This window comes from Somniosus microcephalus, chromosome 9, assembly GCF_052327205.1.
Source record: "Somniosus microcephalus isolate GS21.2 chromosome 9, FLI_Smic_1.0, whole genome shotgun sequence".
Classification (NCBI taxonomy): Eukaryota; Metazoa; Chordata; class Chondrichthyes; order Squaliformes; family Somniosidae; genus Somniosus; species Somniosus microcephalus.
Window position 1 is genome coordinate 212,015,475 of NC_140995.1, and position 24,074 is coordinate 212,039,548.

The 24,074-nt window shown below is 47.5% G+C and overlaps 1 protein-coding gene across 1 annotated transcript in view; it reads left to right on the forward strand.

Moving 5' to 3' along the window:
* Window positions 1-3,800: 3,800 nt before the first annotated feature.
* acoxl (acyl-CoA oxidase-like) overlaps window positions 3,801-24,074 on the forward strand; it is a 348,406-nt gene continuing 328,132 nt past the window's right edge. Inside the window, exons 1-5 of the mRNA XM_085997863.1 lie at window positions 3,801-4,166; window positions 8,089-8,185; window positions 10,620-10,703; window positions 15,351-15,437; window positions 17,475-17,573. Of these exons, the coding sequence (XP_085853989.1) occupies window positions 4,000-4,166; window positions 8,089-8,185; window positions 10,620-10,703; window positions 15,351-15,437; window positions 17,475-17,573 (534 nt within the window). The 5' untranslated portion in view covers window positions 3,801-3,999. The remainder of the gene's footprint in view (window positions 4,167-8,088; window positions 8,186-10,619; window positions 10,704-15,350; window positions 15,438-17,474; window positions 17,574-24,074) is intronic.

Consider the following 24,074-nt stretch of genomic DNA (forward strand, 5'->3'; position numbering starts at 1 on the left):
GAGGGAAGGGGAGGGAGAGAGAAGGAGAGAGGGAAGGGGAGGGAGAGAGAAGGAGAGAGGGAAGGGGAGGGAGAGAGAGAGAGAGAAGGGGAGGGAGAGAGAGAGAGAGAAGGGAGGGAGAGAGAGAGAAGGGGAGGGAGAGAGAGAGAGAAGGGGAAGGAGAGAGAGAGAGGGGGGAAGGAGAGAGAGGGGGGAAGGGAGAGAGGGAAGGGAGAGAGGGAAGGAGAGAGAGAGAGAGGGGGGAAGGAGAGAGAGAGAGGGGGGGAAGGAGAGAGAGAGAGGGGGGGAAGGAGAGAGAGCGGGGGGGAAGGGGAGAGAGAGAGAGAGAGAGGGGGAAGGGGAGAGAGAGAGAGAGAGGGGGAAGGGGAGAGAGGGGGGGAAGGAGAGAGAGAGGGGGGAAGGAGAGAGGGGGGGAAGGAGAGAGAGAGAGGGGGGAAGGAGAGAGAGGGGGGGAAGGAGAGAGAGAGAGGGGGGGAAGGAGAGAGAGAGAGAGGGGGGAAGGAGAGAGAGAGAGAGAGGGGGGAAGGAGAGAGAGAGGGGTGAAGGAGAGAGAGAGAGGGGGGTGAAGGAGAGAGAGAGAGAGGGGGAAGGAGAGAGAGAGGGGGGAAAGAGAGAGAGAGGGGTGAAGGAGAGAGAGAGAGAGAGGGGGGAAGGAGAGAGAGAGAGAGACGGGGGAAGGAGAGAGAGGGGGGGAAGGAGAGAGAGAGAGAGGGGGGAAGGAGAGAGGGGGGGAAGGAGAGAGAGGGGGGAAGGAGAGAGAGGGGGGAAGGAGAGAGAGGGGGGGAAGGAGAGAGAGAGAGGGGGGAAGGAGAGAGAAAGGGGGGGAAGGAGAGAGAGAGAAAGCGGGGGAAGGAGAGAGAGGGAAGGAGAGAGAGAGAGAGAGAGGGGAAGGAGAGAGAGAGAGAGGGGGGGAAGGAGAGAGAGAGAGGGGAAGGATGAGAGAGAGGGGAAGGAGAGAGAGAGAAAGGGGGGGAAGGAGAGAGAGAGAAAGGGGGAAGGAGAGAGAAAGGGGGGGAAGGAGAGACAGAGAAAGGGGGGGAAGGAGAGAGAGAGAGGGGGAAGGAGAGAGAGAGAGAGGGAAGGAGAGAGAGAGAGAGGGGAAGGAGAGAGAGAGAAAGGGGGGGGAGGAGAGAGAGAGGGAAGGAGAGAGAGGGAAGGAGAGAGAGAGAGAGGGGGGAAGGAGAGAGAGAGAGAGAGAGGGGGGGAAGGAGAGAGAGAGCCGCCGCTCCTCCGGTCGATGTGTTGCGGGCCGACCCCTGATGAGCGCCTGATCCGCTGAGCCAGAGCCAGAGCCCTCGCCACTGCTCCCCTGCTCGCTGTCTCTCGGGCCGCGTGGTTCTCTGTTTTCCCGCACAGCCGGCCAGAGAGAAGAAAAACAAAAGAGATGAAGAGAGATGCGACTGAGTGAACAATCTAATTTAAAGCAGCCTCTCCCCCGCTAAAAGGTGAGAGCCGGAGGGAGATTTTGCGGGTGAAGAAGGGCGGCCGCCATTTAATTTCCCACCCGGGGAAGGGCTTGGAAAATTGAGCCCGGCCGCGGTGGCCATGCGTGGCCTAGCGCTTCAGGCCCGGCCAGGCTCTCGGGCCGTGACTTACCTCAGCTGAGCTCCCGCTTCGGGAGAGAGAGAGAGAGAGACAGAGGGGGGGAAGGAGAGAGAGAGGGGGGGAAGGAGAGAGAGAGAGGGGGGGGGGAAGGAGAGAGAGAGAGGGGGGGGGGAAGGAGAGAGAGAGAGGGGGGGGGAAGGACTTAGAGGCAGGCCGCGGTGACCGTGCGCGGCCTAGCACTTCAGGCCCGGCCGGGCTCTCGGGCCGCGATTCATCTCAGCTGAGCTCCCGCTTTGGGAGAGAGAGAGAGAAATTCCTGAATCAATACTAATGAATCAACAATTTCCTCACCTCCATTACCATTTTTTTAGCTTCAGGCCTGGCTGGTCTTTAATGGCCGCCACTCACCTCAGCTCAGCTCCCGCTCGGCAGTTTGAAGGATTAGGCCCCACCCACAAACGCCATGAAACACCCCCCAATTGGTCTACCATCACGTCACTCAACGCTAATGAGCGGTAGGATTGGTCAGCCGCTAATGAGCGGATTTTGTCCGTTTTTTGAACGTTTCTTGTATACTGTCCGAACAATTTTTGTCTGACCAAAAAGTAAATACGCCTATGAGACTCCCCTAATCATAAGCTTTCTTTTGATATAACATATGTGTAGTTACGCTCTAACTTTTGAGTGATGCCCCGGACAGACAGACACCATGGTCCTTTTTTTATTATATATATATATATATAGAATAAATGAAAAATGTTCAAAGAAAATGGAAACAGTTTTTTAATGTGCCTAAGCTATTTCTCTTTGGTTGCTCGTAGCAGTGTGCTGGAGATCAATCTTGAATTCCTGGAGACTCCACAGCAATCCTGGAAGGTCGGGAACGCTACTCCTCCTTTAATGCCCTTTTTAATACCCATCTCTTTGACCAAGTTTTTAGTCACCTCTCCTAATAACTCACTCTTTGTCTCAGCGTCCATTTTTATCTGATTATGATTCTGTTAAACGCGCTGGGACGATTTTCTACATTAAAGGTGCTAAAAGTTGTTGTTTGGCCCAAAGTAAAATGCATGCTTAGTACAATCTTTATAAGAATATTTAAAAGTTTGACCCAATAAAGCAGTCAATATCCTGTAGTGAAAAGAAAAATACTAGAAATCTGAACCAGAAAAAACACTGAAAAAAGCTGGGGTCAAGCAGCACCTGTGGAGAGGGCAGTCGACATTTGGGGTTTGTACCCATCTTCAGAACGGAAAAAAAAATTAGACGGACGAGCACAGGAATAGGATTGGAAGAAAAAAGAATCAAACTCGGGACAAAATATGTGCTAAAATAACAACAGAAAATGCTGGAAAAACTCAGCCGGCCAGGCAACATCCGTGGAGAGAAAATAGAGTCAACGTTTCGGGAGAAAACCCTTTGTCAAGACTAAAGAAGCACAGGAAATGAAATAGAGTAAGAGGCCAGGCAAAATATGTGCTTGTTGCCAAGAGCCTTTGGTGGTGGAGTCACCTGCCAAATCCATTGGCAGGATAGGCGCACCAACGTCAGTGTTCTTGCTCAGGCCAACATCCCCAGCATCGAAACTCTGACCACATTCATTCAGCTCCGATGGACGGGTCACATTGTCCGAATGCCCGATACGAGACTCCCAAAACAAGCGCTCTACTCCCGGAGCTCCGGCACGGCAAGAGAGCCCCAGGTGGGCAGAGGAAATGCTTCAAAGACACCCTCAAAGCCTCCTTGAAAAAGTGTAACATCCCCACCGACACCTGGGAATCCCTGGCCCAAGACCGCACAAAGTGGAGGAGAAGCATCCAGGAAGGCGCCGAACACCTCGAGTCTCTTCGCCGGGAGCAAGCGCAGGCAGTGCAAGGAGTGCACGTCAACCCAAGCACCCCACCCACCCACCGTCTGCCCCACCTGTGACAGAGACTGTAGGTCCCGCATTGGACTAATCAGTCATCTGCGAGCTCATTTTTAATGTGGAAGCAAGTCATCCTCGGTTCCGAGGGACTGCCTAAGAAGAAGGAGTCACCGTAACGTTGCTTGTGTCTGCAGCACTTTGTGGGATTATTTCAGATTTGCAATTAACAAAAAAGAAATCTTTGGCATTTTAGGTTCCATGTTTTTTTAATATATTGTAGTGCGGGTTTTTTTTTTGTGTGTGTGTGTATTTTATTGGGAGAGGGGGCAACCAGTGCAAGACACTTGCTGCTGCTTCTGGAGCTCTGGCTCCCACGTGCCTGCCGTGCCGTCCCGGGCCGCCCCGCCCACACGTCGCGCGCTGACGCACCTTGAGCAGCGCGAGCCGCCCCGCGCCGTGCGGGAAAAGTAACCAGAGGGGGGGGGAAGGAAAAAAAAAGATACATTTTATCCAGGGACAAGCTGTCGGCCTGAGGAGGTGACGGTAGGTGGAGAGGGGAGCAAATCAAGAGTAATAATTAAAAAAAAATGCGGAAAAACCATCATCATTACCAGCAACAGGAGGTGGATGCAATGCAAAGGCGGCTCGGCATCAGGGACACTTCGCTAGCCAGGTACCTGGACGGGCAGCACTGGCAGCTGAAGAACGAGCTCCGCCGGCAGACAGCCCAGAGCCAGCTCTTCTCGCAACACAGGTAATCACTGGTCCCCCCGGGAGAGGAGAGGAGAGGGGGCACAGCTCGGTGGCCCGGCCGGCGGGCCGCGCCAGCTGGCACGGATCCTTCCTCTTTCCGGGTTGCAGTTTGTTTCACGTTTTCTCCTTTTTTGAGTGGAGTTATTTTTGATACCCGTTACATGACGTGTGGACCTCCTCCTCCACCTCCTTGGAATGTTATTTCTGCTGCACGTGGTGTGGTTCCAGTCACAGTCCTGTTCTGTATCATTTTTTTTAAGGGTGCTTAATATTCTTTTGAAGGTTTTAATTTTTTAAAAATGTTAAACAAGTCAAAGCGAATACTTCAGCTAAAGTTGAAGGCCTGGACTTGGGCGGGATAAATTACTCACTATTAGTGTAGTGTGTCTCAGTCAGGATCCCGCAGGAATCTCTCTCCCTGCAGAAGGACAGTAGTATGGTTTCCATTTACTGACCCACCAGGTGCCCACTACCTGTTACTGGTAGTTGGGGCAGTGGTATTAATATAGTGGTTGCCTGGACATCTTTACATATATTGACACTAAATTCAGGATTCTTCCAGAAACTACTGGACAGTCTTGCCTGGTAGTGTGCATATGTATATATTATGGTGTGCATATGTATATACTGTGATGTGTATATAATATTTGTGCTGACCTACCAGATTTGATTATTTTTATGCATTTACTGTTGCAATGAAAGATTGTCCACGGGTACATCTTGTGAAACTGCCATACAAACTTGTCAAATAGTTTCTGGGCGGGCCCTGAGTTTAGTATTGACACCTCATCTGCCTTAACCACCGTATCAGCATTGATCCCCTAGGCATTGATACGGTTAATGCATTCCAGACAACAGAAAGCGGTTATCTTGTGGGTTTGCATCTTATGCAACAGTAGATTTCGTTTGAGGAGGAACACCGCAAGAGCTGCTAACATTTATATCAGGAACACCGGAGCTACTGCAGCTGATCTGTATCAAATAAAAGCAGCTACACAGAATTTGTTGTGTATGAGATGTTTCCGAGATATGATTCCAAGTCTTTTTAGACTACCAGACATGAAGCTCGGCACATTGGGGTAGATTTTTGTGCCTGGTCGGTAATCTGGCGGAGTGGATTGCATGCCCGTTATAGATTGCTGCCCGTAACCAATGGTCCCTTTAATTTTTTTGGGGTGTGTGGCCCCTTTAAGGAGCTGCGCGGCACATTCAAAATACCGCGCGTGCGCGTTTTTTCCTATTTAAAAGCCGGTGAGACGGCTGCGCGGGAGCTGCAGAGCGCTGCGCAGCTTAAAGGAAACATTGCCCGGAACCTAATTTGCACCAAGTCCCGTTCACCCATCACCCCTTTGCTCACAGTTTGGCTCCTGATCTGGCAATGCCTCGAATGTAAAATTCTCATCCTGTGTTCAAATTCCTCTATGGTCTCGCCCCTCCCTGTCTCTGTAACCTCCTGCAACCCTCCGAGATCTCTGTGTTCCTCCAATTCTGGCCTCTTGCACATCTCCAATTTCTGTCGGCCCACCATTGGCGGACGTGCCTTCAGTTGCCTAAACCCAAGGTTGTGGCATTCCCTCCCTAAGTGTCTCTACCTCTCTCTCCTCCTTGACACTTCTTAAAACCTACCTCTTTGACAAAGTTTTTGGTCACCTGTCCTAATATCTGTTTGAGGCTTGGTGTCAAATTTTGTTTGATAATTGCTCATGTGAAGCGTCTTGGGACATTTTGCCACGTTAAAGGCTCTATATAAATGCAGGTTGTTGTCATCAATGGAATGAAAATCAGGCGGGTTCTATAAGAGGTGGGCAATATGCTCCGCTGGATTGCCGCCCAGGCAGTGAAGATGAAAATCTACTCCATTGCTTCACAGGCGAGTGGAACATATTCCTCCACCCTGTTGGCTGGATTTCCATAGCTTGTACATCAGTTGCTGAACCAGACTGTTAGGGACATAGCCAGAGTCAAATTGCTTCAGTTGTCTCCAGGTGTAGCCCACCCCCCCCCAAGTATTTAATTTAAAAAAAAAAAAAGTGCCAATACTAATGGAGATATTAACTTTTTTTTTTAAGTAGCATCACCAGTGAGAAAATAAACAACATTCTGAAACCGTCCAATTGATTTCCCCACTGCTGACGCGATAACACAAACAGATTTTCTGAATAGATGAATTGATTGAACTAGTCGGGGAACTCTGGCTGATTTGAGGTTATTGTGTGGCCCTAGTCCAGTAGAGGCTCTGTTGCCTCTGCAAAATACATGGTGTAGTGTTTCCTATCGCTTGGCTGTTTCCAGTTGGACTCTAACGACATAACACTAAAATGTGTTCTTTTCCCACCTCTTGCTCCCCCGTCCTCCCCAAAATACTAATACTGGCCTGAATGCCACAACTTAAATGGAGTGCTGTAATAATAAAAACTATTGAATTTAAACCTAGGAGTCACGCAGGCACTATTAAATACTTGCGTCTAGCTCCTCTGTAGCACTGTCACTGAGATTTGGGCTCCGCACAGCAAAACACAACTTGCACCTTTAACGCCCCAATGCACGGAACAGAAACATAATCAAAAACATGGTGCAGAGCCGAAGACGATGATATTAAGAAGTGTGGCCAGAAGCTTTGTCAACAAAATGGGTTTTAAGGAGGGTCTTAAAGGAGTAGAGGAAGGCGGAGAGGCAGAGGGTTTAAGAAGGGAATTCCAGAGCTTGGGGCCGAGGTGACTGAAGGCACGGCCGCGAAAGGAGGGAAAAAGGCATGAGGCCGGAGTCATGGGAATGGAGAGTTCAGTGGGTGGGGGATGGGGGGGGGGGGGGTGGGGGAGTTGGCAGGTTTTAAGACTGGAAGAGTTTACAGCGATAGGGAGGGGGAAGACTATAAAGACAAGCCGGGAGAAGATTGAAATAGTCGAGTCTGGAGGTGATAAAGGCATGGAAGACAGTTCCAGCAGCCGGTGGGTTGAGGTGGGTGATGTCACAGACTGTTCGCAAGTCCCTTGGCATTCTATTTGACCCTGAGCTGAGCTTCCGACCCCATGTCCTCTCCATCACCAAGACCGTAACATCACCCATCTTCGCCCCAGCCTCAGTCCATCTACTGCTGAAACCTTCATCCATGCCTTTGTTACTTTCATATTCGACCATTCCAATGCTTTTCTGGTCAGCCTACCACCCTCTGTAAATTTGAGTACATTTAAAACTCTTCTGCCCGTATCCTAACTCGAACCAAGTCTCGATCGCCCATCACCCCTGTGCTTGCTGACGTACACTGGCTCCCAGTCCGGCAACGATTTTAAAATTCTAATCCTTGTGTTCAAATCCCTCATGGCCTCGCCCCCCTCCCTATCTCTAACATCCTCCAGTCCTACAACCCTCCGAGATCTCAGTGCTCCTTCAATTCTGGCCTCTTGCGCATTCCCAATTTTTTTTGCTCCACCATTGACAGCCGTGGTTTCAGTTACCTAAGCCCTAAGCTCTGGAATTCCCTCCCTAAATCTCTCCGCCTCGTTACCATTCTCTCCTCTAAGTCGGCCCTTAAAAACCTACCTCTTTGATCAAGCTTTTGGTCACCTGTCCTAATATCGCTGTGTGACTCATTGTCAATTTTTGTCTGATGATGCTCATGTGAAGTGCCATTGGGATGTTTTACTATGTTAATGGCACTATATAAATGCAAGTTGTGTGTAGGACTCAAAGGGGATAAATAGATATTACTGTTGGCTACTACCTCAAGTATTTCACGTCCCTAGGGTATGCAAGTGTTTGCCAATATTAAGCTCTAGTTTTATTCTACATTTATTATAATTGTCATTTAAAACACGTTTTAGATTTGTAAGTGTTAAATGATTTAAACACTTGGGATTTTTTGGAAGATGAAGATAATATTTGGTGCTTAAAGTTCTTTGTTTCTGGTAATCTGTTCTTTGTAGTTATGACCTAAGTCTGGATGAGATGCGAGACCTATCTTCCGAACGAGTCAAGTTTGTTATAAAGTTACCAACGGTTCAACAACAGTTGGAAGAACAGGTATTCTTACAGAATAATTTGCTTGAAAAATCCAATCTATTAGCATAGTCAAACAGAATATAAAACAGAATGAGACTTGAGCGCATAATCTAGGCTGACTACAGACACTTGTGCAATACTGAGGGAGTGCTGAACTGTTGGAGGTGCCGTCTTTCGGATGAGACGTCAAACCGAGGCCCTGTTCGCCCTCCGGTGAATGTAAAAGATCACATGAAGTTATTTGAAGAAGAGCAGCGGAGATCTTCTGGTGTCCTGGCTAATATTTATCCCTCAACCAACACCTCTAGAAAGAAACAGATAATCTGGTCATTATCTCATTCCTGCTTGTGGGATCTTGCTGTGTGCAAATTGGCTACCGTGTTTCCTACATTTCAGCAGTGATTAATGTTACAAAACTTGCAAACGTTACTAAGTAATGTGTATTTTGGGGAAGAGAGCATCGAATGGAAATAAACCCTAGATGGTAAAATTCTCATTGCATCCCAAGATCTCTCTCTTTCCAAATGCACACATGCTGAAAAGCAGAATTGCAAGCAGAAAAAAATAATTAGAAGAGCAAATGGGATTTTGAGTTTTAATTAGAAACTGTAATTTGCTGACAACACAAATTTAAGGAGAGCGGTTGCGAAAAGGATGCAGCAAAAGATTTGCATGATGATTTAAATTGGCATTACGATTGGACAGAAATGTGGCAAATTAATTTCAACTCTGAGCAATGGAGGTTACTAAACACAGCTCAAAAAAAAAAAAAAAAAAAAATCTGGGATATAAGCATACAATGAATGGGATTGAATTAAGATGGAACAGTTTAGGAAGGGAGTTGGAAGAACAATAGATGCATCAATATCAATGTCCTGGTGAAGCAATTAACAAAGCTAAACGAATACTGGGTAATATAGCCATAACGTGTAGAATACAAGTTTATCGAAGTAATGCTGAGGCTCTTCAGTTGTCAGGTTGACTCCGTGATAGTGCTCACCATTGAGACAGAAGCTCATGGGGTTCCTTCCCCGCTGCAGGACGTGAGCACATAATCTAGGCTGACACTTCAGTACAGTACACCATTCAAAGAAGAGCGGAGTTCACCTGGTGTCTCGGCCAACACTTAACACCAAATACAGATTAGTTGGTTGTTCATCTCTTTGCTCAAGATGGGACCTTGATCTGCATAAATTAGCCGACATGACAATATTGGGCCAGAAATTCGGGTCGGAGGCTTCCCGCAGGCGCAAGCCCCCAACCTGCACTTACATAGCGAGCTTTACATAGCGAGCCTGCCGTTGTGCTGTGGGCCCACCTGGGATTCCGATCCTGGGCCTCCTCCAGCTGCTGGTGTGCAGTGTTCGCGTATCCCAGAAGTGCAGTTAGTTTGCAGCGTCCCCTGGGATCATGTGGGCCATGGGGAGCCAACCGGAGCAGGGAATCTCCATTCATAGATTTGACAGGAAGACCTGTCAAATCTATGAATAGAGATCAGCCCCAAAACCTAAGTAAAACTTCAGATAATTTTTTTTTTTTTTAAATCACATTTTTAAAATAACGAATAAATTACATAAATTAACTATTTTAAACAAAAATTTAAATGTTTGAAAAAATTAAAGTTTTTAACGGGGCTAAAAATAAACTTACCTTTTTTAAAGTATTTTAAAATGATAAACCTGTGGGGAAAAATGTTTTAATTTTACTTAATTAACCTCTTACCTTGTTAAAAGCAGGCCTTGCGACTGCTTTTTTCACGCGCAGCTGCTAGGGACTTACCCGCATGGAGAAACCTGTAAAAATACCGGAAGTTCCAGGTCTACGCGCTGCCTCTCCGGCGCATGCGTTTGACCTCCGAACCCCTTCCTTCAAGAGAACGGAAGTTCCGGTTTCCAGCGCATGCGCAGTGCACGACCGAAACCGGCACTTCTATTGGCCTTACGGGCGAGTACACAGCGCGTACTCACCCATGGGGACCCGAATTTCTGGCCCAATATTGACTACGGTTCAAAAGTAATTAGTTAACTGTGAAGCACTTGGATACATCCTGAGAATGGGAAAGGCTATACATAAATTCAAGTTTGTTTATAACGTGCTGGTCAGGCCACTGTTAGAATTATCTAACTATAAATAATGCAGATAGATTATTTTTTTTAAACTTCTTTATCCTATCTTGGACCATTTCACCATTTGAAGTCTGTGCACTTTTCTGACCGAGATTGGGCGAGTGATTTCCTTCCAGGTGTCTGCCAGTACCACTTGAGAACTGGGAGCTGTGGGACAGTTGCCTGCTTGACTTGCTTTTCAATTTCTCTCTTCCTGCCCTTTCTACCTACCCCACCCAAAGCTGTACTCTCCTGACTACTTTGTTCATAATGTGAACTTGCTCTGCGGGAACTGTTGCTATTTTTTTTATAAAAGTAAATTTGAAATCTTGTGTTGGCTGTTCTTTTAGATAGAAAAGAAAAAGCACTGTGTCAATAAAAGTCTGGCAATTGGAGAAGTACTTTCCACCGCTGACCTTGCAACCGGAGTAAAGGTAAGGCAAGACTGTTATTCAGATTAAAGGGAAGATTTTACAAAGTAACTTGGTTAGAATGTGGAATCTGCTACTACATGGAGAACTTGAGGCGAATAACATAGATGCATTTAGGTAAAGCTAGATAAGTACATGAAGGAGAAAGGAATAAAAGGTTATGCTGATGGGGTGAGATGAAGTAGATTGGGAGGAGACTCGTGTGGAGCATAAACTCCGGCATAGACCAGTCGGGCCGAATGGCTTGTTTCTGTGCCGTAAATTCTATGTTTAATTTTTTTTTTTTATTTGTGCGTTACAGTATTTTCCAATGGTATACTGATAATCCTATGTTAGTAAAAGCTTCATGAATGCCTTAAAGAAAGCTGGGTCACCAGTCACAACTGGGGGACGCAACTTAGTTGCTTTTAAGAGTGGGAGGAAAGGCATGAGTGCTCAGAGACGGGATTGATGAGGGTCAACGGGGGATGGGGAAAGGCCACCCCCAGAGCGCCTTCGTCTGGTCAAAAGGCACATTTTTTAGTGCCCCGAGATGAGCTTGTGACAAACAGCCATCTACTTTGGAGGAGCTTGAAGGACTCCATCAGGAAGGAAGGATGTCAAGGCCTTGGAGAGGGTGCAGAAGAGATTTACTGGAAAGGTACCAGGGGTGAGGGACTTCAGTTATGTGGAAAAGCAGGGATTGTTCTCCTCGGAGCAGAGAAGGTTAAGGGGAGCTTTGATAGAGGTGTTCAAAAGGATTTTGATAGAAGAAATAAGGAGAAACTCTTTCCAGTGGCAGAAGGGTCGGTAACCAGAGGGCAGAGATTTAAGGTGATTGGCGAAAGAAGAGAGGCGACATGAGGAAACTTTTTTTTTTAACACAGCAAGTTGTTCTGATCTGGAATGCACTGCCTGAAGGGTGGTGGAAACCGATTCAATAGTAACTTTCTAAAGGGAATTGGATAAATACTTGAAGGGGAAAACATATACAGGGCTATGGGGAAAGGGCGGGGAGTGGGACTAATTGGACAACCCTTTCAAAGAGCCAGCACAGGCACGATGGGCCGAATTACCTCCTTCTGTGCTGTATCATGCTTTGATTCTAAAAGGAAGGTATTTAATAAATAAGTTTAAGCTGAACAGACAAGGATAATGGAAATAGTGTGATGGGAGTATCTTGGGGCAAATCTAAGAATAATTACCTGCGGCCCATAGAACTGTATCCTAGAAAGAAATGGACACCTTCAGGAGAGGAGAAAATTGACTAGGATAAAGACAAAATGTAAAAAAAAAGCACTTGGCTCTTTTTTTCCCCCTAAACTCTTCAGGTGCATATGTTTCTTAGTGAACTCCGAATTGTTCTGATTTTCTGCCAAGGTTCAAGCAACAAGCGCTCTGTGTTTACAACATTCTAAAAGTGTCGGCAGTAATTTATTTTATGAAGTTTTAAAAAAAGATGTGAAGAGTGACATAAACTGGGGAGGATGGATCTTGTGGTGAAAAATCACATACAATGGATGCCATGCTCCATCCCACTCTTAGAGAACAGGATCGATGCTTTAGTAATCGTTGTATAGTGCTGGGATTCTGGACTGAAAATCTCAGATTCGTCTTATCCGAAAGCTCAGTGGGATTATCCAGCAATTAGTTGAGCGGTGCAAAGGAAGTCGCTGTGTGTGAATGATGCCCCTTGTTCCAAATATAATGTCGACGCTCGGTGGGGGGAATTCCCCCCCTTCAGGGTGAAGTTCGGACAGGGGAGGACTTTCACCCCAACTCCCCTCTATGTTCCTTGGTTGGGGTTTATTTAGCGTGTGCAGCCCGCTCCTGACAGGATTCCTACCATCGAGAAGGAGCCTGCTGGTGTGAGGGCAGGAAACATCCTGACCGTTCTGATGCAGGGTTTCCATTGCAGCACCAGAAGAGGGTGGGGGGAGGGGGTAAAGGGACAGAAGCACCCCGACGTAGCAGCGAGGCACCCATGGAAGGCCTCGACCGAGGCCCAATTTGGAGGGAGAGGAGGCTGCAGAGACCCCCTCTCCTTCCATTAGGGGACCTTTATCGCCACTTCCCAGGACTGACTGCCACCTTCCTAATGGCAGCCCCAGCAGGAGGGAGGGAAGTCTGCTGGGCACCTGGGACCCACCCTTTAACGCCCCCCCCCCCCCCCCATGACATTTGCATGCACAGGCTGGGAAGGCGTGGCTATTGGCGGTCCAGGTGACTGAGACTGGAAGGGACATCGTGGTTGGGACGGTGATGGCTTTCAGCACCCAAATTTTCTCTCATTCTCCACTAAAATCCTGCCTGATTTTGGGTGGGATTGCGGAGAAGAATTCCCCCTTCGTTGTCAAGGCTCAGGTGAATAATGGTGATTGTTCTGACTTTGATCGCTCAATTCAGATTTACTATCTCTCTTCTAGGATGGAATGTAGATCAGCACAGATTGATAATTATTGTGGCTACCCTGACTTCCAAAGACAAACTATGTAATCCTTAATGTTGTAAAGGGATCTAACTGTACAATTATGGGTTCCTTCCACGGATCATGTGTAATTGTCCTTTGATGGATTTAACCAAACACTTGCAACCTACCCAAGGGAGGTAGCCAACTAGAACCCAAACCACTGCCCCCGCCCCCGAGAAGACCTGGTCCCGAGCTCTACCGATAGCACAGTGAGTGTATCTGGTAAGCAACTGAGATGTGCATAGGCCCCAGGTTCAATCACTGGTCTGTGGGGGGGGGGGCCTTGAGTTAGGATGGGGAAATCTTCCAGGAGTCCTGCTGTTCGGGAATGCTGCCCATGTGTGTTGACATCTGGCGAAGACAGATCGAGCTGGTTGCATATCCCGCAGACACTCGATGCTAAAGCTTGCAGATGACTAATGGCCACATGGGTGAGGTACTGCAGGGAATGCCATGCCTTTAGAACCATATTCCAGCAAGGCAGTCAGTGGTCTTTTGGGAGAAAGGAGGGGTGGGGGGAAATCGGTGAGGAAAGGAAATTCTATGTTATGAAAAGGGGAGGAAAAAACCTTATAAAACCTCTCCTGACCCCCCAGGTTGCCGGTTTTGATTTTCCCCATTGCTCCTTCAAAGATATGTTGTGCTTTGTGACAGCAGTAACCTGACCGTCTGCAGGAACGAACACTTTAGCAGGAGCAGAACTTGGGGGAAAAAAATAAGTTGGCCAAAATATTAATATGTATAAATGGAATACTTGCTGGTTCTGCAGTATTTCGTTTTTATTCTGCCTCTGAGCTTGAATGTCACCACTCACTTGGCGACCTTGCCAGTCATCCGTTTGGTGGCTGGTCTCTTTCATGTAATTATGAACTGTATCTAAGTGGGAAGTGTGGTGCTCTTTGTATTGACACTGTTCAGGCTACACCTCGTGCTTGAACTCCAGGTCAGTTACATTGTCCAAACTGTTCAAGGCCTTCATTCACACGTTGCCGAGTTACAGTTCTAATTTTAGTTTAAGAATGACACTTATTTAAATGAGTCTGTGTTTTTGGAACTAAATTGAAAGCAAGACATTTATAGCTTCAAAGAGCTGTGTGTACCGATTACCGACACAATGTGTGGGTATATAGCTTGATCTTTGGACTCTTGGCTGCTACTTTCAATTATGGAATATACCCTCTGAAATTCTGTACTGTATTTGCAATTTAGTTTGACATAAAATATACATAGGAACAGGAGTAGGTCATTCAGCCCCTCGAGCCTGTTCCGCCATTCAATGAGATCATGGCTGATCTGCGACCTAATTCCATATACCCGCCTTTGGCCCATAGCCCTTAGAATTTTGTTAACCAAAGGTATTATCAATCTCAGATTTAAAATTAACAATTGACCCAGCATCAATTGACGTTTGCGGAAGAAGGTTCCAAACTTCTACCACCCTTTGTGTGTAGAAGTGTTTCCTAATTTCACTCCTGAAAGGCCTGGCTCTAATTTTTAGGCTATGTCCCCTAGTCCTAGAATCCCCAACCAGCGGAAATACAGGTATTAAAATCAAAAGTGAAATTACGTTGCTTATAACCATGTGCATTAATGCTAAAAATGAATAATTACCATTATGTTTGGGGGGAAAAATGGATGGAGCAAGACTAGGTTCAGTGAGGGATAAGGAGTGCCTGCCCCCTGAGCAGAGGATTGCAGGTCTGAGTTGGAGCTGCCTGTTACTCCTTTGAGTTAGGAAGGTTTAACCTTTTCGTATCAGACCAATAACTCAAGGCATTGAAAGGTGAAGTTCCAGCTTGTGAAGCAGAAACTGAACTTGTTGGATTCCTTTATGTTGCTGGTTGCTGCAGGAGTGGTTTGGAGGTTGTAGCGACCGAGCGCTTACTAACCTAGGTTAAGACCGTAGCCTTCAGGAGGAGAAAATGGCCAGTTGAACTAAATGAACACAGTGGACCAAGTAGTTTTATAAAAGCACAATTCCAAACATCCATTTTTTTTTTGCCTTTCAACCGCTTTCTTTCTCTCCCTCCCTCCCTCCACATTGATTGTATTGAATTGTGGGAATTGTTCTAAAACCACACAAGCCAGTGCGGACCAGTTAACTGTCTCCTGTGCATTGCCAAATTAATCTGAAAGCCTTCGGTGCTGAAAATTTGTTTAATTGTGTTGACTTTATGCCTCTTCCTGCTCTTGACCTGTAGATGGGTGTGGTCTGTTGGTTGTTTGGCGGGGCAGTCATCAACCTTGGCAGCCAGGAGCACATTGAAAAGTGGTTTCAGCCCTTAAAGGTATGTGTCACTGTATTTACCCAAACAATCTATGCTATCGTATATTCATTTCACACAACTTATTTTCTAACCAGACTGATGCACTTCAGCATTTAAAAATCTCACTCTAATCCATGTATTTGTGAAATGATTACTTCTACCCTTCCATTTCCTGGTTTTTGTATTTCCCATTGCTGATCTAGAGTTCTGTTTGCCAATTTTTCCATCCATTTAATCTAGACAAAGGCCCATTTATCTCACTAAAATTTGATTTATTTTCTTGTCCAGTACCATTGTCCTGAGCTTTTCCTTTTCCTCCTTCTGTGTTCACGCTGAACCTAATTATATTGTAACTGCTTCTCAAATGTTGCCCTACTTTTAGGTCATCTGCCTCTACCCAGAGACAAGACATAGTGCTTCATTCACTTTTTAGCAAGATATTGACTGGGAAACAGTCCTGAACACACCGCATATATTTTCCCTAGCCTAGTCTATTTTTGGATAATTGAAATCTCCTACAGTTAGAAAGAACGCTATTGTTAATATGTGCCTTTCCAATTTGTCTACAAGTTTCATCCTTAATTTTGTGTCGTTCGCTTGGCAGTCCATTATATACTCCCACTGGTGTGATGGTCCCTTTGCTATTCCTCAGCTCAATCCAAAGAGCATTTGTTTGGAGCATTTCTTTATTTAAATCCTGCTGTCTCTGATTTTAATGCCGCTATTCGTCTTCCTCCTTTTCTTTATTCCTTATCCATCTTAAACCAGCGTCACTAAAAATGGTGATCTGGTCATTTAACACACTGCTGTTTGTGGGAGCTTGCTGTGCGCGAATCGGCTGCTGGCGTTTCCGACGTCGCAACAGTGACGACGCTTCAAAAAGTTCTGCGTTGGCTGTAAAGCGCTTTGGGACGTCCTGAGGTCATGAAAGACGCTCTATAATTGCAAGCCTTTCTTTATTTCCTGATGGGTTCTGTGTCCAGGAATATTTAATTGCCAGTTCTGACCCAACTGCAGTCATATTTCAGTTGTTGCTATTATATCATGATTTTCTTTTTTTAATTGATGACTCTCTACTCCCTTAATTTCTGTTTCGTAAATTCTGCATTAAAACACATACATGTTAGTTTGGATTCTCTTAGTTTGGCAATTTTCATTTTTTTTGCCTTTCCACACCCTGATTTTTTTTTTACTATCTCTTGTCCTGCTTTAACCTCTTTCATCCTTTCTACCTCCTTATTACCAAGACAGCTAAAGCTTGCTTTCCCTTCTAGGCTGTCTACTCTTTCGTTTTACCTCCCCTGACCATGTTAGTTTAAATAGAGAATTGTATGTCTGATTGCACAGCAGCTGCTAACTTGTTACAGTTTTTTGCCTTGAGGATCATCTTGTTTTAAAGTTTTCTTCACTAATTTATACAAAGCAAACGCTTAGGTTTTTGTCGTTCACACTTGCAAAGAATTGCTTAAAGGAACAGTGTATTATAAGCTATGTGCCCTGTAAGCTGCGCTTTGTTTTGTGCGGCCGGTTTCTTTTAATGCGTGGTCCCTTTAAATTTCTGTGCAAATGTGATATTTACCGTGGAAAAGCTGGTGAGTGGCCTGTGTGGGCCGCACAGCTGAGGGATCGTTGATTATAAGTGCATCCTGATTGACCCGGAGTGTCGGCTTGACTCAGTGGGTACGACTCTTGCCTATGTGTCACTGAGTTCAGTGTGCGGCCCAGGTGGCTGAAAGCACGGCTGCCAATTGAGAGGCAGAGCGTGTGTGGGGGGGGTGGGGGGCGCGGTGTACAGAAATAAGGAGGGGCAAGGCCATGAAGGGATTTAAACATGAAGATGAGAACTTTAAATTGGACTACTTGTTAGCAGCACAGACCAGGGAATCAAAGCCACAATGCATGGTGCGTTCTTACCTTCTGAGCCAACAGAGGAGGAAATCACTGGGTCTTAACAGTTTATTGCAAGTAACGTTCGAAGCAGAGCAAAAACAAGTGGAAGAGAAATCGGCTGCCGTGTATTCATGTCATGTTGTTGTTTTTCCACAATCAAATTTATAGGACTTAAAATTTACTGGAATGTTTGCAATGACAGAACGAGGACATGGTAGTAATGTAAGAGGCATCCAGACTCAAGCAACGTACGATCCAGCAACCCAGGTAATTGACTGAATGAAGCTGCAATCATTCGGCGAGGCAATTAATTTATAATGGTTTTTTGGAACCTTGTTATAGAAAGCAAATAGAAATACGTGTGTGTGTATGTATATATATCTATCTATCTCTATCTATATATATAATATATATCTCTTATTTATATATCTCGAATTTTCCTACCTTTAACCGTTTTTCCAGGCCAGTAAGCCTGGGTCTCTGTTGCCCAGCCACGCCCGAGCCAGGCACCTCCCGTCGCGCTGAACAAGCGGCTCGCGATCGCCGCCATATTTGTGAAGGCTGGAGGGTGCGGGCCTGAGCCGAGCGTCGCCACTGCCGCCGCCATGTTAGTAAAGGCGGGTGGGGCAGGAGTCAGCCTCGGGAGATCGGCGGCGGGGCGCGGGCCTCGTGAGATCGGGGCTCGGGACATCGGGGGGGCGGGACTCCCCCCCCCCCCCCCCCCGGTCGCGCGCTCTCCCTTCCCCCACCCCCCGGCCGCGCGCTCCCTTCCCCCCCCCCGGTCGCTCGCTCTCTCTTCCTCCCCCCCCCCCCCCCCCCCCCCCCCCCCCGGTTGCTCGCTCTCTTACCACCCCCCAGTCGCCCTCTCTTCCAACAACAACATGCCCTCAAAAGACCCTCGGCACCGCCGGGCACTTCAGCTAGTATATATATATAATTTTATTTATTTTTATATATATGTATTTTATTTATATATATCTATGTAATGAAATCTGTTTGTCTTGCCTGTATTCGTTTTGCACTCATGTATATGACCCTCCCCCACACGGTGTATAGTTTCACTTCCTCTTTCCTGACTAACCTGGAAGGTTCCAGGTCTTGGATCTTGGCTCCGCCCCTGACTTCTCTTACTTACAGATCCCAGGATCTGTATGACTCATTCCTGTGAGCCAGTCGGTGTGTTGAGATGTTAGCTCTGATCTTGGTGATTAAAAGCCAACTTGTTAAAGTCTATAACTTCTAGTTTTGTGGTTATTGAAGGCACATCAATTTTAATCACTAAAGAATACTAGGATGGATCGACTCCTAAAACCAGAGCGTCTGGACTTGGATCCACATTCTGCTGAAGCATCAAATCAATTTGGACACTGGCTCAAATGCTTCGAACTCTTCGGGAGGGCCTCATCCGCTAGCGAGGTAGATAAACTGAGTCTACTGACTACTCGCGTTAGTCATCGGATTTATTCGTTCATCCAGGACGCCACCTCTTACACGGAGGCCATCACTATCCTGAAGGCCCAATACCAGAGGCCAGTAAACGAAGTGTATACGCCAGACATCTGCTGGCTACACGCAGGCAGCGACCTGAGGAATCAATGGACGATTTCTTACAGGGCCTAAAAGACTTGGTCCGGGACTGTAACTGCAAGGCCGTGACGGCCAACGTGTACTCTGACGAATTGGTCTGCGATTCCTTCATCACGGGCCTCAAATCGAATTATATCCGGCAGAGACTGCTGGAGAAGCAGGTCCTGGACTTAAAAAAGGCAGTGGCCACTGCGCGATCGCTGGATGTGGCCCAGAAAAACTCTGACTCTTATTCTTCCGGCCATGCGGCCCTCACCGCCTCGTGCGCGCCGAGCGGGCCGCCATCTTGGAATCAGCCATCTTCCCCATCCAGGTCTCAGACCAGCTCTATGCCGCCGGAGTCCCCACACAGAAGTTCACCCAGGAGTCCTACTACAGCGGCAATGTCTCGAGGCCCGAAATGCTACTTCTGCGGCCAGGCCAAGCACCCCAGACAACGATGCCCAGCGAAGGACGCTACATGCTTCAAATGTAAGAAAAAAGGGCATTTTAGCAAAGTCTGCAGGGGGAATCCAATTTCCAACTCCGTCACCGCCTCGTGCGTGCCATGCGGGCCGCCATCTTGGGATCCGCCATCTTTTCCCGACTCAACGGCCGCCCAGGGCCCAACAGTGGCTTCGATCACGGTGGATCAATCCAGGCCACACCCGTTGACAAAATCTATGATGGACATACAGATAAACGGGAATTTAACGAAATGTTTAATTGACTGTGGGAGTACCGAGAGTTTTATCCACCCTAGCCTGGTACGGCGGCACTCATTAACGGTAACCCCTACACGGAGCAGAATTGCTATGGCTGCTAAGCCCCACACTTCGGACATTTTGGGCTACTGTGTAGTAACACTGACTGTAAAAGGCACGGACTACAAGGATTTTAAACTGCTCGTGATGCCAGAACTCTGTGTTAATGTAATCTTGGGCCTGGACTTCCAGTGCCACCACGAAAGTGTCACGCTAGCATATGGCGGGTAACAGCCGCCACTCACAGTCTGTGGGCTATCAACCTTAAAAATCAGCCCGCCCTCTTTATTCGCTAATCTCGCTCCGAACTGTAGGCCCATAGCGACCAAAAGTAGACGGTACAGTCTGGAAGACAGACACTTTATCAAGGCGGAAGTGGACAGACTCCTGCGGGAAGGCATTATTGAATGCAGTACCAGTCCGTGGCGTGCCCAAGTAGTCATAGTTAAAAATAGCGCAAAGAAACGGATGGTAATTGACTACAGCCAGACTGTTAATATTTATACCCAGCTGGACACCTACCCTTTACCCCGCATATCAGAAATGGTCAACCAGATCGCGCAATACCGAGTCTTCTCGACTATCGACCTCAAATCCGCGTATCACCAGCTCCCCATTAGAACGGAGGACCGCCCATACACCGCCTTTGAGGCGAACGGACGCCTCTACCATTTTCTCAGAGTGCCCTTCGGGGTAACAAATGGGGTCTCGGTCTTCCAACGTGAGATGGACCGCATGGTTGACGAGAATAAACTACAAGCTACCTACCCCTATCTGGACAATGTCACTATCTGCGGGCACAACCAGCAAGACCACGATCTAAATCTTGCGAGATTTTTAAAAACTGCCCTAAAGCTGAATCTAACCTACAACGAAGACAAATGTGTCTTCAACACAACCCGTCTCTGTATCCTCGGCTGTGTGGTGGAAGATGGGGTAATTGGACCGGACCCTGACCGATTACGCCCCCTAAAGGAACTGCCCCTGCCACACAATCCCAAAGCTTTAAAAAGGTGCCTGGGATTTTTTTCGTATTATGCCCAATGGGTGCCCAATTACTCTGATAAGGCCCGACCCCTCATTAAATCGATGTCCTTCCCACTATCAGCTGAAGCTCGGGAGGCTTTCACCAGTATCAAACAGGACATTGAAAGGGCTGCACTGTGTGCAGTGGACGAAAGCATTCCCTTTCAAGTCGAAAGCGATGCGTCAGACTTTGCCTTAGCTGCGACCCTCAATCAGGCTGGGAGACCTGTGGCCGCCTTCTCCTGAACCCTTCAGGGACCTGAAATCGGGCACTCTTCTGTCGAGAAGGAGGCACAGGCTATAGTGGAGGCAGTGCGGCACTGGAGACACTACCTAGCCGGCAAACGTTTCACCCTGCTCACCGACCAGCGGTCGGTGGCTTTCATGTTTAATAACAAAGGGGGAAAATCAAGAATGACAAAATACTCAGGTGGAGGATCGAACTATCCACGTTCGACTATGATATTATGTACAAGCCGGGAGCCCTTAATGAACCCCCAGACGCCCTATTGCGGGGAATGTGTGCCAGCATTCATACGGACAAATTACAGGGTCTCCACAACGACCTCTGTCACCCAGGGGTCACCCGACTATACCATTTTATAAAGTCCCGCAATCTGCCCCACTCCATCGAGGAGGTCAGGGCAATGACCAGAGCCTGCTGCATCTGTGCGGAATGCAAGCCTCATTTCTACAGGCCTGACCGTGCACACCTTATCAAAGCCACACAGCCATTCGAGCGCCTAAGTCTGGACTTCAAGGGACCCCTTCCCTCTGCCGACCGTAACGTATACTTCCTCAATATCATCGATGAATATTCCCGCTTCCCCTTCACCATTCCCTGCCCAGACATGACCAGTGCCACGGTCATCAAGTGTCTCTGTAATCTATTCTGCATGTTTGGCATGCCGAACTACATACACAGCGATAGGGGGACGTCATTTATGAGTGACGAACTGCGCCAGTTCTTGCTCTCAAAGGGGATAGCCACTAGCAGAACCACTAGCTACAACCCCCGGAGTAATGGGCAAGTGGAAAGGGAGAATGCTACTGTTTGGAAGGCTGTCACGTTAGCCTTAAAGTCAAAAGGCCTTCCGACCTCCTGCTGGCAGGAAGCCCTCCCAGACGTGCTCCACTCCATAATGTCTCTGTTATGTACAGCCACTAACGCTACCCCTCACGAAAAGATGTTCGTTTTCCCCCGGAAATCCACCTCGGGCATATCTCTACCCGCGTGGCTGACGTCTCCGGGGACAGTACTATTGCGAAAGCACGTGAGAGGCCATAAAACGGACCCCCTTGTGGAAAAGGTACAGCTCCTCCATGCAAAGCCTCAGTACGCCTATATCGAATACTCTGACTGGCGAGAGGACACTGTTTCCATAAAAGACCTCGCTCCCTCGGGGAGCGGAGAGAACGATGAGAGACTACCCGAGGAAGACCTACACCAAAAAGAGACAGGACGCCCAGAGGTATCAATACCCAACTTTAACCTGGAGGACACTGCAGATAACCTGGAAGACATTGCGGAGGCCCGGACAGCGGAGGAACCAGAATCCACTCCCCTAGAGGCACCCCAACCGGCTTTGCGCCGATCACTGAGAACCGCAAAACCTCCTGACAGACTCACTTATACCAACTTTTAAGAAACATCACCCCGATGGACTAAATCTAAAGAAGGGGTGAATGTAATGAAATCTGTTTGTCTTGCCTGTATTCGTTTTGCACTCATGTATATTACCCTCCCCCACACGGTGTATAGTTTCACTTCCTCTTTCCTGACTAACCTGGAAGGTTCCAGGTCTTGGCTCTGCCCCTGACTTCTCTTACTTACAGATCCCAGGATCTGTATGACTCATTCCTGTGAGCCAGTCGGTGTGTTGAGATGTTAGCTCTGATCTTGGTGATTAAAAGCCAACTTGTTAAAGTCTATAACTTCTAGTTTTGTGGCTATTGAAGGCACATCAATCAATCTATATATAGGAGTTGGTCTGTCTGTCTGTGTGTCCGCTATACACACAAAAGTTATAGAGCGTACCTACACATATGTTATATCAAAAGAAAGCTGATGATCAAGGGAGTGTCATAGGCGTATTTACTTTTTGGTCTGACAAAAATTGTTCGGACAGTATACAAAAAACGTTCAAAAATCCGCTCATTAGCAGTTGACCAATCCTACCGCTCATTAGCGTTGAGTGACGTGATGGTTGACCAATCCTACAGTTCAGTGACCTGATGGTTGACCAATCGGTGCGTCACGGGCGGGACCTAATCCTGCAGCCTCCCGAAACCTCGCCGCCATTTTTTCCCCTGCTTTTCCTCAACAGCGAGCTGGGCAGCTGCGTTGGCCCGCCGGAGCAGGAGGTGAGTTGGGGTCACTCGGGTCGGGCCTCACAACCGCTCGGCCCGAGACACAGAGCGGGGGAGCGGCAGCGGCCGGCCGTCAAACGCGCGGCCCTCTAAACTGCCCTGGCAACGCCGGGCCCCCCCAGCTATATACGTGTGTGTGTGTTTAGTTGGTGAGCAATGCCTTTAGATTTTTGAAAGATTTCTGCTGCAGTGCTGTGGAAGCTGTATTGAAAAAAAAAAATAGTTGAGTTTCCGCTGGTTATAACAGTGCAATCGAGGCAGAATCGCCCAAATCCGCGCAAAAGGTTGCGGAATTTTAAATTTGAGGGAATTACGCCCAAAACCACTTGCGTTCGTGCTTTCCGCGATCTTTTGCGCTGGTTCAAAAGTCACTTTGCCCGAAGCGGGCCTCGCCTACAAAACAGACCACGCCCCAGGTCGAAATGGCGGGATGGCGATTGAGCCCGCTTGGAAGGGGTCGCCCAAATTGTGCTTGTTTAATTTTTTCACTCATTGTCATGTGATTGCAGCCCTCCTGCACTGTCCAACATTTCAAGCTTGCAGCAAGTAGTTGATTAGAAAGTAGTTAAGTTAATCATTATAACCTCACTATCACAGATTGGAGCAACAGCAACAACTACTTGCTTTTAGTGCTGTAGTCAACGCAAATAAAAATCAGGAGAGATGTAAAACGGGCTGCCGATTCGCATTTGCCTGAGTTAAGCTATTGCATAATGCCAAAATCTCCCTCGGTGAGTTAATCCAGTGAATGACTGAGCCCTACAGACCAGGAGGAACCCTGGATTGATTTTTTTTTTCTCTTTCTCTTCCCCCCCCCCCCCACCCACCTCCTGATCCCCCACAGGGAAGGGAGTTGGGGTGCTATAATTCTGGTCTGCAGCGACCAATATTTATTTTCCTGATCACTGTCCAGTGACCTCCAACAGGAAGTTTGCATTTGTGTGCATGTGGGTCTGTGATCAAGTAGACTTCCTGGACTGATGCTTACAATTGAATAACAGCCCATTTGGTAAGGTAGGAGAGGGCATCCAGCAGGGGCACT